The 16,138-nt window shown below is 41.9% G+C and overlaps 1 protein-coding gene across 2 annotated transcripts in view; it reads left to right on the plus strand.

The window, feature by feature from the left end:
- PRIM2 (DNA primase subunit 2) overlaps window positions 1-16,138 on the plus strand; it is a 110,478-nt gene that overhangs the window by 76,287 nt on the left and 18,053 nt on the right. For both annotated transcript variants that reach the window (XM_066604150.1, XM_066604143.1), the window contains exons 11-12: window positions 10,796-10,922; window positions 15,773-15,855. In XM_066604150.1, coding sequence (XP_066460247.1) covers window positions 10,796-10,922; window positions 15,773-15,855 — 210 coding nt within the window. The remainder of the gene's footprint in view (window positions 1-10,795; window positions 10,923-15,772; window positions 15,856-16,138) is intronic.

A 16,138-nucleotide genomic window follows, 5' to 3' on the forward strand; every position in this document is an offset into this window, starting at 1 on the left:
TGAACAAATTTGCAAAACTTTGGCATTGGAGACAGATTGATTTTTAATAAGGATATGGCTTGAAGTTTAGTAAGCAGAGGGCACATATGGATCTGATACACTCGGAAAAAGCTTCTGAATCGCACATGAACCGCACACTACTTGATGTGAACTTTGATGCTCTCAATATTTTCTTCTATACTGTAAATTCTAGGGTGGAGGCTCTGGATCAGTTTAGTCAGCTATGGAAAGAGACTTAGTCAAACTTGTGTGATACTCATTCAACCGTGAAACCGCAGAAGGCTTTACCAGAATTGAGAAAAAATAATGATGATATGAGACTAGCTGACAAAGGGGTTTGGTCAAGGTGGTTTATAGGGATTCAGTTCTTAAGATATGGAATGATGATGTGACTTAAAGGAAATTAGATATAGATCCCACATTCATTTTCAGCAATATTTTGAGAGATTTAATAGAAGAATTAAGTGTCTTTGGGTATCTTTTCACAAAAACAGGTTGACGTTTTACTTCCAACTTCTCCGGTTTTTCAATTGATTACCGAAGATACATGAAAATATTTATCTTCTGACTTTACATCATGTTATATCTGCTATTGGTTCAAGGAATGACAATATCTGTAAATGAGTGAATGATTTATTACAGCCGCTGGTGCAATACACAGCTGGTTACATGGAGGATAGTAAGGAGATGTTGAGCCTCTTTTCATAGTTCGACTGGGATGAGGCCTTATCTGCGTAACATGTATTGTGTGTTTATTCCAGTACTTCCCACAAAATAGTGATAGATGCAGTAAGTACACTGAAGAGTTGTGTGAATTTCTAATTGAAGATGTGTAATATCTTTTTAAAACTTCTTTTGGTGTCCACCAAGGAAGTCCATGCCTCTGCACACACAAAACATACTGTTTTTTGCTTTGTATTTAACTCAATTCATGCTGCAGGAATGCTGCAATCAGCAGGTCCCTGCAGCACAGGAGTGATCGGCTGTCACCGTAAGTAGTGTTGGGACCTGATCCATCCTGTTTTGCAGGGACCCGCCGATTGCTGGAGTTCATGCAGCATGAAAGAAGTCAGAACTCCCAAATGCGAAAGCACTGCTTCCACATTTGAGTGGTTGCTGGGAAATCCCTGTGATGTCATTATGCTCTGCATACCGGGGCTTGCAGATACACAAAGAAGGATATGCATCCTTTCTGCATGTGTGTGACTACAGATCACTGTTTGCAGTGGCTATTACCATTGGATCACTTTTATGAGTGGTCTGTATGTATGGGGGCAGCAGGGAAAATGTGTTGGCTGTTAGTGTGTCCCCATAGTAAAAAAAAAATCACAAAAATGTAAATATTAAAGTATGAAAAAAAAACTAAAACATTTAAAAACATTAAAATAAAAGCTGCCCTCCCTCTTGAACAAATTGCACTGCTAGAATATTGCTAGTGAGTAGTTAGCATTATATGCCTAGAAAAATAAATTCCTAGAGCTCTTTTTTTTTTTTTTTTTAATGCAAGGTGTCATCAGAAAATGACCTTTTGTTAAAATCAAGTTTTTATGTTAAACGGGGTTCTTTTTTGGGGGGTTTGTTTTCATGCTATTATGTATATTAAAAAAATCCCAATATCCTGCAGTTCTCACTCCGGCCACTAAAGCTAATAATAGACACTTCCTGTTCTTTGCAGCAGGCTCATGAACCATTGAAGCAATAGACAAGAGATGTCCATTAACTTCTACAGGAGAATTTATTACTCATGATGTGTGAGCTGTATAGATCTATGATGATCCTTGGCTATGATTGGTGAATCCTATGTTATGTATATATGTGTCACCTGTCATTGTAATCATGTCTGTGATGATAATGAGATGATGGCTTTTCTTTCCAGAGCAGGAAGTGTTAGCCAGTTATTAGACTTCTTGGCCAGAGTGTCAAATGCTAGATATTAGGGTTATTTAAAAAATAGTATACAAAGAAATAATGAAAAACAAATCACCAAGAATATATTTAAAAAGTTTTAAATATTGATATTGATTTAAACAATAGGTCGTTTTCTGATGCTTCATTCCCTTTAAGTGTTCTAGAAATAAAATAAATTATTTTTTTTTCATGTCACTACTGTATTTTGTAAGGACTCTCTTAGTATATACCCTGTTTCCCCGAAAATAAGACGTGTCTTATATTAATTTTTGCTCCCAAATATGCGCTACGTCTTATTTTCAGGGGGTGTCTTATTTCGCCGCGGCAAATCCGTCTGTGGCCGCTAATCCCTCAATTGCCCAGCTTTGTGGACGAAATTTCTCAGAAATCTCATCCACATGGGACAGCAAATCTGTCACGGCAAAGCTGGGAGAAGCTGATGTGGTGCGGATTCACCTGGCACAGAAACGGAAAAGCGTGCAGCCAGGTCGCTTCAAAACAAGCAGCTGAGTGCCGTGGGTTTTGAAGCAGCGCTTTCCCGGCGGAAATCTCGCTGTTTATTGCTGTGGCCAAACTGCAAGATTTCCGCTGGAAATACGCTCTGTGAGAACCCAGCCTTAACAATCACACACAGGTTGCCTGACTCACACACAGAGCCATAAAAAAATAAGGGCTGTAAAGTAACGTACCTGTCTGCAGACAGAAGTTCCTGGACCACCTGTAAGCAGGGATGGTATTGCAGCTTCCGGCCACCAGGGGGAGCTCATCACAGCAGACGTGTACAGCAGGAACAGAACGTACAGTATGGACTTTTCCAGCCAGCAAGGGGAGCTCACAACAGCACACTCGTACAGCACAGCAGGGACAGGATAACAGCAGACTGTCTGCAGATTTACCTATACATCTGGAGGTAGGAGACAACAGGGATGGCAGCAGGCGACAGGCCTCTTGACTTGCCTGCACACTTTACTATGCCTTACTATCGGGGGGTGCCTTATATTTGGGACTTCTGCAAATTTCAGGGGGTGCCTTATTTTCCGGAAAACACGGTAGTAGATAAACCTTATAAAACGGGCAGAAAGAGATGCTATCTTATTTTTTTCCTTTCCCATCCCTTTAAAATTCAATAGCCCCTTGTTAGGGCTCAACATACTATATAACCAAGGTGAGCGTTTCTTGTGGGGCTTTGAGATCACTCAGGGCGCATATACCTCTCAAGTCTGTTTCAAACAACCTTGGCGGCAAATCTAAATCTTGTCTGTTTAACTTTACTGCAATTAGAATTTTCTGTTTGCCTAATTTGGTGTTTGACCTTGTAAACTAAGGTCCCGTTTGGTAGAGCAGTAGATAAAAGATTACTAATGAGAATATCTCCAGGACATAGTTATGTAGATTTCAAAGAGTGATGTACTTTTAATTATTCCGCGCGGCTAATGTGAATGTCGATTAAAGCTAATTGTACCTTAGCGTATTTCACTGTAAAGTATTTCCTTTTCGGAGACCCTAAATAACTACATTTATTGGTGTACCCCAAGGGTTAAGCTAGTTATGTAAATGTTGACACTCTGTTTAATTGTCTCCAGCACAACTTTTTGTTTTAATGGTTTCTGTTGAGTTATTTTAACAAATTGACATACATTTTAAGTGAATGACTTTATTGGAATTAATAGGGCAAGTCGGTCTCAGAAATGTGTGTAGGTCAAGTACTCTTCTGTCACTATGCTGATTTATGCACCCGACGACTTCTTCTCCTCGTAGCTGGGTTCAGGATGTGGTTCTGTCACTGTGACCATAGCAGCAGCTATAAAGTTATATGTCTGCCAAAGGTCGCAGACGGATAATATTTTATCCTAAATCCCGAGCCGTGCCTGAGACATGGCAGCCTGGAAGTGAAAAGCTAGTACACATATCAGTGTAGTTTCTATCTCTGGATGGAAGAATACAAGACTAAGTGCTTTACCCAAAATGATCTTACAGCATAAGGCCTCCCTCACAGAGGCGTTTCCAAAAACGCTGTGTTTTTCCGCGCTGCGTTTACTGTGGTTTAGCAGCGTTGTCACGCATTTTTGACAGTGTTTTGACTGTGTTTTCATCTGAAAACGCAGCCAAGGAAGCTGAAAAAAAAATCAATACTCCCCTAGCAGGTGCCCGTCCGGGTCCCTGACGCTGCTCTTTGGAGCTCCTGGCACTTATCAACCCCGATAGAGCATTTTTTGCTAGTGACGGGGCTTGATGACTACACCTCCAGCAAGAGATTGCTCTGATTGACGGAGCCAGAGGCCTCTGCCAATCACCAATTGGTGCCTTGAGAGCCTGCTCTGATTATCGAAGCCGGCTCTCCTGAACCAATCAGAGCAATCTCTCGCTGGGAGGCGGGGATTTCAATTCCCGTCACTAGCAATAAATGCTTTGTCAGCTTTACAAGTGCCCGGGACCCCGACAGCACCAGCTAGGTTAGTATACCTATATTTTTTCTTTGGTAGTGCAGCTAGCACTTGCGTTTAGCGCTGCCAAAAACGTGGTACCAGGTTCTGCCACGTTTTCAGCAGCGCTGAAACTGCTGCCCATTCATTTCAATGGGTGACGTAGGACTGAAAATAGCCAAAGATGGAACATGCATCGCTGTTGAAGACTCTGCGTTTTGACACTTGTGTGAACAGCCCCATTGAAATGCATGGGAGCGTTTTACAGCGTTTAGCGCAGCGCTGAAAAAGTCAGCGATAAATGCTCTACAAAAACGTCTGCGTGAGGGAGGCCTAAAGGATATTATGACTATTACTTTATACATAAGGTTACCCATTTTTTTTCCTGTGTAACAAAAATAAAACAAACACTAATATTACTATTATTTTGGATAAAATTCACCTTTTTCAAGAAAGTAGAATAGTAAGACGCAATGTCCACGGGCGGGTTTGATTTGCGGAATCCGTGCGGGGCATGTGCCCAGATGATCCGCAAATCAAACCGGCCATAGGGATGCATGGACGTCCACACACATCTGCAGTGGAGAAGAAAGAAGATCCAGACCGGGACACAGAAAACCAGGACAGGTAAATAATTGTCCTCAGCCGCGGGCAGGGTGGGATTCCACTGCTGGCTCCCGCAGGCCGAGTCCGACTCATCTGTGAACATTCAGCCTAAAGCATCAATAAGTTCAAATTCTCATTTCCTGCAACTCCTGCAGCCATGTGTACTATATCCATGGGCTGTAGGAGACTTGGTTACTGGAGAAAAGTCAATGTTGGTGGGCTCTTTGGCTTGTGTCTTTATGCAAGAGGGGAAAAGTATGCTTTCTTCAGTTGATTTGCAGAGTTAAGATGACCTATGGTGTGTATTAGTAGGATGGTTGCTCTTTATGGCACCTCAGTATAAGTAGGTACACTATTATTAAAGCAGTTTTCAAGGCAGTTCCGGGATATACTGATACATCGGGGTTGGAGCGCAAGCCGCTGCTCTAGCCCCTGTGTAGTGGCTGGCACCTTGTAATTGCAGGCGCAACTCCGACTGATTTCAATGAGACAAATTAGCCTGCAATTATGAGCATTGGCCCTGCACAGGGGCAACCACAACAACCTTGGTGTATCCTGGTATTGACAGTGGGCACTGCCTGGAAAACCCCTTTTAAGAACAAAAGCAATGTGTGTAAAAGCAAAAAGCTGTACAACACTCCCATTCATTTCAACGGGGCTGCTCACACAAGCGTCAAAACGCTGCGCTTTGACAGCAAAGCATGTCCTATCTTTGGCAGTTTTCAGCCCTGCGTCGCCCACATTGAAATGAATGGGGAGCGTTACAGTGCTGCTGAAAGCGCGGCACAACTTGGTGCCACGCTTTGGGCAGCGCTAGTTGCACTACCCCAAAAAAAAAGTTATACTCACCGATGCTGACGCTGTTCTGGTCCCTGGCGCTGCTTTCTTGGCCTCCGGGCACTTGTCAGAGGATCTTTTGCTAGTGACTTGGTTTGAAGACCCCGCCTCCAGCAAGAGATTGCTCTGATTTGGCTATTCCAGCGCCAATCACATCTAGTGCTGAATGCACCAGTCACAGCCATTTAATGAATGAATCTGAGCAATCTCTTGCTGGAGGCCTGGTCTTGAAACTCCGTTACCAGCAAGAGATGCTCTGCAGGCACAGACAAGTGCCTGGAAGCCTACAGGGATGGCAGACAGCACCTACTAGGTGAGTATTTGATTTTTTTTTTCAGCTTCCTTGGCTGTGTTATCAGCTGTGGTGAAAAGGCAGCCAAAACGCTGGCATAACGCATGCCAGCACTGCTGAAGTTGCAGTAAACGCAGCGTTAAAAAGCGCTGCATTTACTGCAAATGCCTGTGGGAGGGAGGCCTTAACACAAATGGGAACTGAGCCTTACTATGTACGAAAATTATAGCAATGGTTGATAAATATCTAAAGAAAATGTTAAAAGCACTTAGTGCCCCAGTGCTATTCCAAAAGTTCTTTCTCTAACAGTAAGGCCATATTCAGAGGGCCAAGTGTAAGCTGCAAAATAATACATTGAGTAGCATCCAATCATGAGGACTGTTACCGTATATACCGGCGTATAAGGCGACGGGGCGTATAAGACGACCCCCCAACTGTCACCTTATACGCCGGTATACAGTGGAGAAAAAAAAAAAAATTATTACTCACCTCCCACGGCGTTCTGTCGCGCTCCGGCAGGATGTCGCTCGCTCCGGCAGGCTGTTGCTCGCTCCTCGTCCCCGCCGCAGCATAGCTTTCTGAATGCGGGGCTTGAAATCCCCGCTTCCAGAAAGCTAATACACACGCCGGCAGCCATGACATCATTGAATGGCTGTGATTGGCTAAAGCACACGTGGCTTCAGCCAATCACACTATTCAATGACATCATTGAATGGCTGTGATTGGCTAAAGCACACGTGGCTTCAGCCAATCACACTATTCAATGACATCATTGAATGGGTGTGATTGCTAACACGTGCGCCTTCAGCCAATCACAGCCATTCAATGCTGTCATGGCTGCCGGCGTGTGTATTAGCTTTCTGGAAGCGGGGATTTCAAGCCCCGCATTCAGAAAGCTATGCTGCGGCGGGGACGAGGAGCGAGCGACAGCCTGCCGGAGCGCGACAGAACGCCGTGGGAGGTGAGTAATAAAATTTTTTTTTTTACACTTTTTTTTTTTTTGTATTACCGGCGCATAAGACGACCCCCGACTGCAGAGCACATTTTTCGGGGTTCAAAAGTCGTCTTATACGCCGGTATATACGGTACTCAATAGTTTAAAAAAAAAATCAGTAATGATACAAATAGACTCAGTATAGCCTTACAAGTGAGGGTGACAATTTCTTATCACCCAATTCCCTTATGTAAAAAAAAAATGTCTTGGTATTCTTTAAGCTTTTTTTTTTTTCTCAAGAAAAAAAATCGAGGATAGAATCGAACATTGTCCTTATGCTTGGAAAAAATCGAGATTTTGGTTTTTGGCCATATTCACATCCCAGCCCTAGGTTACCATGTATCTTCAAAGGTATGAAGTGGTGGCTCACTCTATTTTCAGTGGTACAGCCAGAGATAGCCCAATGCCTAAACTCAGTCCCTTTGAAACCAACTGAGCGACCGTGCATCCATGCTTGGCCTCCCACTCTCTTCATTCTGGGGGACCATGGGACTCACGTCCTTGGTATCGGTGGGTGTCCTGGCGGTTGTTATTCTCCAACCTATGGATAGGGTCTAACTTTCAATCTTGAGAAAAACCCTTTAAACCTAGTTAGATTAATTCTAAAACTATTTTGCCCCCACACAATCCTCATTGCAACTCAGTGGAGGTTTCTTCAGATCACTTATATAAACTGTTTTCGTTTTCTTTTATATACATTAAAAAAACATTTCTAAGTTGCCTTTTCTCTTTAAATGGATTCATGGTGGCTTGCAAGGGTGTTACATGATGAAGTGTGTAAAACTCGAAGACTGACTGTTTTTCCTACTACACCAGCATCTTAGAATGGATGGCTTTATTCTCCTGCTGTTTATTCAATGCCTTTGCTGGCTATAAATTATATATTCATAAGTATGGTAGTATCCCATCTGTTTCTGTAGAGTACGGCTGTTCTGTTGTGGGGATAATTATTTGTACAGCACATCTCATTAGATTACTGAATAATTCTAGTTCATGGCAATAACAAGTAAGATCTGTGGTAAAGGTTGACTGCTCAAAGGCATAGCCCGATATTTTATGGGTGACAACTTCACTTGCAAGATCACAAGTCGGTTAGCCTCTCACTTAATATGAAGATTAATTTCCTTTAAATCACAAACACTGAAAGGTTTCTTTCCCAGCTTCACTTAACATGCAAATACAAAGGCTTATGGTAATTTTAAGATTTTGTATATTGAACAGGAAAAAAAAGAATGCCTTTTTTGTCAGCTTTTGAGGGGTAGTCTGTTGTGTGCTTGTGATTTAAAATGGCATTAAGGTATTACCAATTTCATGTCTTGCTGAGATGATAACCGGGAAAGGATAAACAAAATACGCCATCACAATTCAGTAATAAGGTGAATTGCTGTGACGGACTGAGGGAAAACAGCGGAATTGGTTTTGTTTTTCCACTGTTGAAAGTAGTTTTTTTTTAAGCAGCTGTCCTAGTCTCGGTTTGTTTTCTGCACTGTAAACAGTTGGAAATGATTACCCTTCCATTTAGGAATAAATAATGCAGAATGAAAGTTTTTGATCAGTATCCATCAATTTACAGATGGTGCTCATGGCTTTGAAACACTTTACATATCACAGCATTTTCTGGATAATTTCCTCTCTGGTTAACCCCATATTCAAGTTCCGCACAATCGACAATAATGAACAGTGGATTCAGCACAATCTTCTATATAAACATGTGGGGAGGGTTTGGGATCTCATGCAGTGATGGTTCACAAAATATCTGGAATAGCAAAATGTTCTTTATTCATATGTTTAATATAGTCTATCTGCCAGTAACATTTAAGTAGTTGTCATTAAAACCTGAGCCTTTAGCAAATCCGTATGCTGTTGAATTTGGCGTTCTAGATGGTCCCATAAAAGTTCTATTGGCAATTAATCTGGCAACCGGGCTGGCCACGGAAGTGTGACAGTGTTGTGTAGGCATCCCTGTGACACTCTTGCTGTGTATGGCCAAGCATTATCCTACTGGAATATGCCTCTTGGAAGCCCTACCATAAGAGGCAACACATGTGGCTGTAAGATGTCCTCGTACCACTACTAGGGGTGACCAATTGTTGTATGCGATGGCTTCATAGACCATCACACTAGCAGTGGGGACAGTGTGCCACTACACAGCAAAGACAGGACTGAGATGCTGATCTCTGGGACTCCAGACATGAACGCGGCTGCTAAACCTGGATTTGTCGCTGGGAGATAACCCGATTCTACTCCGTTGCACTACAGTTTAGTGGTTCACAACACGACTGCAAATGGAGGCACTAGTGAGTAGGTGTCGAAGACAGTACATGTAATGGGGACCATAAGATCAAATGTCCTTCACCAAGCACCTGAAAATCGTTCTGATACACACAGGAGCCTGTAACGATGGTGCCACCTGTCTCTGGAGGCAAATGACGACACAGTTGGAGCTGCTTGTGCTTGTGGAAGATCTTCTATACGAATGACCTGTCGAGGGTGTCCTAATCCTGGTTGCCTAGTGTTCATGTCCTCACGCATCCACTAGTTCCAACACCTCCTCATAGTTTGGTCAGAACAGCTCAGGTGGCGGGCAATTTGTCGATATGACCATCCAGCTTTTCAAATTCCAATAATGTCCCCCCCTCTCATCCTCCGTTAACTCGGCAGAATCTCTTCAATTGTGTCATAGATGCATGTATAGTGATCAACAAGCTCTAAACAAGGGGAAATGAGCTCCACTTCACACAAGTAGCCTCTGAGAGCCTTTTTATAGGCCAAGCATGTAGTTACTTTTAGGGCCTCAGGTGACAAGACCGTTCATCTAATCAAACCACAACTGCAATCAATTGCATATCTGCCTGAGATGTAACTGCATGCAGAGTTTTACAGTAAAACGACAACTTCTTCTAAGTGCTTGATTTTGTTTTTTTTTGGCAAAGAGTGTACATTAGAGATGAGCGAGCCTACTTGGTAAGGCAGTTACTCGAGCAAGCATCTCTCTTCTCGAGTAACTGCTTAGTTATCCGAGCAGGCTCGGGTGGGCTGCGGGGGGAAGAGAGAGAGAGTGATCTCTTTCACTCTTCCTCCCGCTCCGCCCCCCCCCCCCCCCCCGCCCCCCGCAGGCCACCCGAGCCTGCTCGGATCACTAAGTAGTTACTCGAGAAGACTGATGCTCGCTCGAGTAACTGCCTCACCGAGTAGGCTCACTCATCTCTAGTGTACATTCATTATATATGTGATCAAAAAATTGCTTGTTCAAATCCCTTAGCAGGAAAAGAAGAAAAAAAAAGTTTATTGATATAAAAAAAATGTCGATATGCTAAAGTGTATTACTAGGTTAGATAGATGTAAATGGTGAAGATTAGAAAAAGGTATGTTTGATAATCTGACCAATACATTGATGCCATTTACCTGCTATTGTAAAGAGAGTAATCTTTATGCTCTTTCAACTAAACCAGCTGGGGGAAACACATGCAGCAGATTTGTTGCAGAAATTTCTGTTGCACAAAATGTGTTCCATGTTAGTGAATGGGGTTGTTCTATAGCATGCACATGGTTTTCTGCAGGCTCCATTGGGACAGTCACAGAAATTTCTGCCACATAAATATACCTTAGAGATCTGTCCATTTCAACCTCCAGATGGCTCTAGTTATGCTGTGTAATCTTGAAGTATGTTCATTTGTAATGTATTTCACCAAATGGCAATGTCTCATGTTATAACAAATCTCACTTTATTTTCAGTTTGACAAAACCTATTCTTATTCCATTCGCCATAACTATGGAAAGGAGGGAAAGAGAACAGATTATACACCGTACAGCTGCATGAAAATCATTTTATCAAACCCACCAAGTCAAGGCGACTATCATGGTAAGCCCTTCCCTGAAAAACAATCATTCTAGTATAAAAAAAACAAAAAAAAAAACTTACCCTCCACCGCTGTCGTGTCCCCCACGGGGATGAAGAACACATCTGCCACATGCGGCAGATGTGTCCTTCATCCCCGCTAGTAAAAAGAATTCCCTGCTGTTACCTCTGCCACATCTGTGACAGATGCAGCAGAGGAATTCTTCAATTCCCTACCACAGTTGTCACACATGGCATGAAAATCACACATGGCATTTTCTGTTTTTACTCCCCCTTTTAAAATAAATCATAACTTTCTTATTTATCCATCGACGTAGATATTGGAGGGCTTGTCTTTTTGTGGGACGAGTTGTATTTTTCAGTGGTGCTATTTAGTGTAGTATGTAATGTACAGACAAACTTAAAAAGAACTTTAAGTGGAGGGAAATGTAAAATAAATGAAATTCCGCAATCTTTCGGTGCATCTTGTTTCTACGTGTACACACTGCAACAAAAATGGCATGGTAACTTTATTCTATGGGTCAGTACGATTACTACAAAACCAATTTTGTATTTTTTTTTTTTTGCTGTACTGCTTTTATTTTTTTGCAAAGATATTTAATTTTTTAAAATTATTTTCTGCCGCCATCTTCTAACAGGCATAACTTTTTTATTTTTCCGTCAGCATAGTTGTGTAAGGGCTTTTTTTTTGCGGACATCCTGTAGTTTCTATTGATTTTTTTACCATTTTGCGGGGTAAATAATGAATTACTTAGATAGATCAGACTTTTATGGATGCAGCAAATCCAAATATGTTTTTTGTTTTATTTTTTTTAGATTCTTTTATTATAAATATGACAAAAGGTGTTTTTTTTAAAACTTTTATTAACTTTTATTTTTTTTAACAATTAGTAAAACTTTTTTAAACCTAATTGTAATTGCCAAAGGCAAAAATACCCATAGGTAATATCTAGAGATGAGCGAGCACGCTCCTTTAAGGCTGATGCTCAATCGAGCATCGGTCTTGTTGGGTAACTGATTACTTGACCGAGCACCATGCGGGGGGAGCGGCGGGGGAAAGAGAGAGACCCACCGCGCCCCCCCCTTCCCAATGGTGCTCGGTCGAGTAATCAGTTACTCGACAAGAGCGATGCTTGACCGAGCATCAGCCTTAAACGAGCGTGCTCGCTCATCTCTACTAATATCCCCTAAAATATAATCTAAATATTTTATTATTCAAAAAGACAAAGATAACATTGAATAATATTTAAAATAGAGGGGCAAACGGTGGTAGCAAATGAAATGTGACCAGCAGTCATCAATTAGTATCCTGTGTGTAATTGTGCATATACACACTAAAACATAGGCCTGGATGGCCAACTTCCAAAAGCCAATGTAGAGATTAATAAGTCAGCACCACCAAAACCCTATTAAAATCTAATCTACAGCCACTCTGGCATGTTTCGCCTTGCGGCGTCCTTAGGGATTAACAACCAGGGCTATAGTGGGCCGAGTGCTCAACTGATAACTCTTAAATAGAAGAGAGGCGTAACATTCTTTTTAACTTTTTTAAACTTATTTTTACTTTTTTTAGTCCCCAGAGGGAACAAGAAACAGCCATCACCTGCATTGTTTGGAGCGTGACTGATCCGCAACCTGCAGGATGTAATTGTATGTCCTGTGGCGTTAAGGGGTTAAACAATAGCCTAGAAAGGGCTGGCCTCAGCAGTTAGGCTATGTTCACACATGTGTTCGGGTGTCCAGTTTTCTTGCTTCGTTATAGGAACAGGACAGGGGAATCCTCTTGCCGAACGGACACCATTTACTTTAATGGCGTCCATTTGGTCGCCGTTCAGCTGTCCGTCATTTTATTCTGACCCCTTGAGTGGCATGCCCGGAAATTTTTCGGAACGAGCTCCACTGCCCATAGCGATATAGTGCGGAAGATTTCCGGCTTTGTTTCACTATGGGAGCTGCAGAGCACACTGCCATAAGCTGTGGCAGTGTGCTCTGTCTGCACAAAAACCCACACAGAGCAGTGCAGGACTTTGAAAAACAGAAGCAGGAAAATATTACCGATCTGCCGGCAATCTCTCGCTTCTATTTTCAAAGTCTTGCACTGCTTTGTTTACAGGTTGCCATAGAGACCATCGGCTTGTCAGAAGCCAGCCCATGGTCTCTGTGGCAGGAAGAGCTGGTGCTTGGCTGTCAGAGGATAGCCAGGCACCAGCTCTTACACAGCAGAGAATGGAGAAAACCTCTGATCTCTGCTGTGGTAACCCTTTAAATGCTGTGGTCTATGCGACTGAAGCATGTAAAGGGCTGTCACCATCGGACCCTCGGAATGTGATCAGGGGGTCCTGATGGGTCTCTGTGGAAGTCACCTAAGGGACAAAAATAAAAAAGTAAAAAAATTATTATAAAAGTAAAAACGCTTGTCTCCCTTTACTTTGTAAAAAATAAAAAACAAAATTGCACATGTGGTATCCCTGCATCGTAATGACTCAAAGGAGTAAGTTAGTACATTATGTAACCCCTTAATGACACGTCCCCTTTTTTTTCTTTTTTCCCCATTTCTTTTTTTCCTCCCCCCATTTAAAAAATCATACCTCCTTTATTTATTCATTGACGTCGCTGTATGAGGGCTTGTTTTTTGCGGGACGAGTTGTATTTTTCAATGGTGCTATTTAAAGTACCATGTAATGTACTGAAAAACTTTTACAAAATTCTAAATGGAGTAAAATGAACAAAAAAAGACATTCCTCCATCTTTCAGTGCGTCTTGCTTCTATGGCGCACAAACTGCAACAAAAATGGCATGATAACTTTATTCTATAGGTCAGTACAATTACTACGATACCAAACTTGTATAGTTTTTTCTTGCTGTAGCACTTGTATTTTTTTTCAAAGACATTAATTTTTTTTCATTTTCTGCTGCATCTTCTGCGCGCAATAACTTTTTAATTTTTCCGTCGACGTAATTGAGCAAGGGCTCGTTTTTTGCGGGATGTCCTGTAGTTTACGTTAGTGCTAATTCGGAATACATACGACGTTTTCAACGCTTTTTATTGCATTTTTTCTGGGGGACAGGGTGACTCTTTGTGTAGCCAGTAGCAGTCATTTTCAATTTCCTAGCTGACTAACAAGCTATTTGACATTTCCCTAATGCATACGGCTGCTGTATTCATAGAATCATAGAATGGTAGAGTTGGAAGGGACCTCCAGTGCAGGATTCACTAAATCATCCCAGACAGATATTTGTCCAGCCTCTGTTTGAACACTTCCATTGAAGGGGGACTCACCACCTCCCGTGGTAACCTGTTCCACTCATTGATCACCCTCACTGTCTAATATCTAATCTGTGTCTCCTCCCTTTCAGTTTCATCCCATTGCTTCTAGTCTTTCCTTGTGTAAATGAGAATAGGGCTGATCCCTCTGCACTGTGACAGCCCCTCAGATATTTGTAGACCGCTATTAAGTCTCCTCTCAGCCTTCTTTTTTGCAAGCTAAACATTCCCAGATCCTTTATCTGTTCCTCATAGGACATGATTTGTATTGTGGTTAGGTACCCTTATGATCTCAGGATCCCCACAATGGTAGGTTTTTTTCATATTGTGTTTTTTGGTCTATAATTATAGAACACCATGCTCTTCCTGACTCGGGGGCCTGGTCACAACTGTGACCCCTATAGCTACGCCACTGTGCTCAATCCTTTTGTTCTCATGGAGATAAGCCATCTGCTATAGCTGTTTCAGTGGTGGTCTACTCTCTCCCTATTGAGAATCACATCCATGCTGCTCGAGCATGCATGTGTATGGCAAGATGGGGAGAGACCGGTATCTTATGTATGGCAAGCGCTAGTAATTATTTATAGTGAAGCTCAAAGCACAGTCTACCATGGCTACTATTTCTTATACGGAGGTCCCCCAACATACAATAATCACCCCAGAACTAATTAATAATGTATATTGAAACTATAACTCTATGGAAAACTGATATAATTGGTTCTGAAGCCCCCCAAATATCAACCAAAAGTGAAGATTAAAGTAAATTAGGCACATAGCTAATACGGATATAGCAAGTCCCTGCATAAGAATGGACTGCTAGAAGCTGGAAATCACTTTCTACTGTACTGTTGGGAGGCATTACCAGACAGCTAATCAGTGCATGCACTTCAGTAATACAGGGGTTTACCAGTGAAGTGTTCATGCTGATTGGCTGCATTTTCCTGCAGAGTTCACATGCCTCAGATCTGGGCTGACTGTGACATTGTATAATGGATGGGCTTCAAGTTACAATGGCCAGGAAAGCCCCTTGAATGTTGAAAATATTGTATCTGCCTCTCTTCTTTCCCGGGAAACAGTGGAGCTGCTATGGTGAAGACCGGATGTCAGGTGACCACCTCAGCATCACTGCTCGTTCTCCTAGGCGCCATGATGCCAGGAGTATGGAACTGTGACCCCGCGGCCTCTGGTGGGCTGTAGCTGTCACCTGACAGCGGCATCTCCACTGTTTCCCACAAGGAGGAGAGAAGTACTGCTGCTTTTATTATTTTATCATGTATCCAGCCATTACATTTTCTTTATCTGACAGTCTCTTTAATCAATCCAGTTTACAGGGAGTGAATGTTGTCTTACTACTTCCATAATGTTCCCTGGAACGCTTTAATCTGCAGTGCTCTAATAAACACGCAAGACTTATTGTGGAAAGAATAACGATGTACAAGTCGCAAGCATGAAGAATGAACTTTCTATCATTATGGGGTTTCTAGGCAATTAGTAGTAATTTAGTCGGTTTAGGAAGCATCAACAATGTTTATAGTTCTCATCTTTGGATAAACAAACTTTATTTTTTTTAATTGCATTGTTCTATTAGGTTGTCCTTTTAGGCACAGTGATCCGGAGCTGCTAAAGCAGAAATTGCAATCATTTAAGGTTTCTTCAACGGGGATAAATCAGGTATGTAAAAATAATTGTAACATTGCTTTCTCTGAAGATGCATTCCACAGCCATTTTCTCAACACTAACCTTGGAGGAAATCTGTACTCTGAAGATGACACCCTTTAAATTGTTTCTATGAAAAACATTGAAATGAAAATAAAACTTAATATAAAAAGTGGAGTTTCACCCCATTATGAGTAGACGGGTCATAATGATGAGCTGTCTGGGCTATTGTACTGTAGATAATACAAGATTTACACTACTAACAATAGTTGTGTGGCACTACAGGTGCACTATACAT

The sequence above is a fragment of the Eleutherodactylus coqui genome, chromosome 1 (assembly GCF_035609145.1).
Source record: "Eleutherodactylus coqui strain aEleCoq1 chromosome 1, aEleCoq1.hap1, whole genome shotgun sequence".
Classification (NCBI taxonomy): domain Eukaryota; kingdom Metazoa; phylum Chordata; class Amphibia; order Anura; family Eleutherodactylidae; genus Eleutherodactylus; species Eleutherodactylus coqui.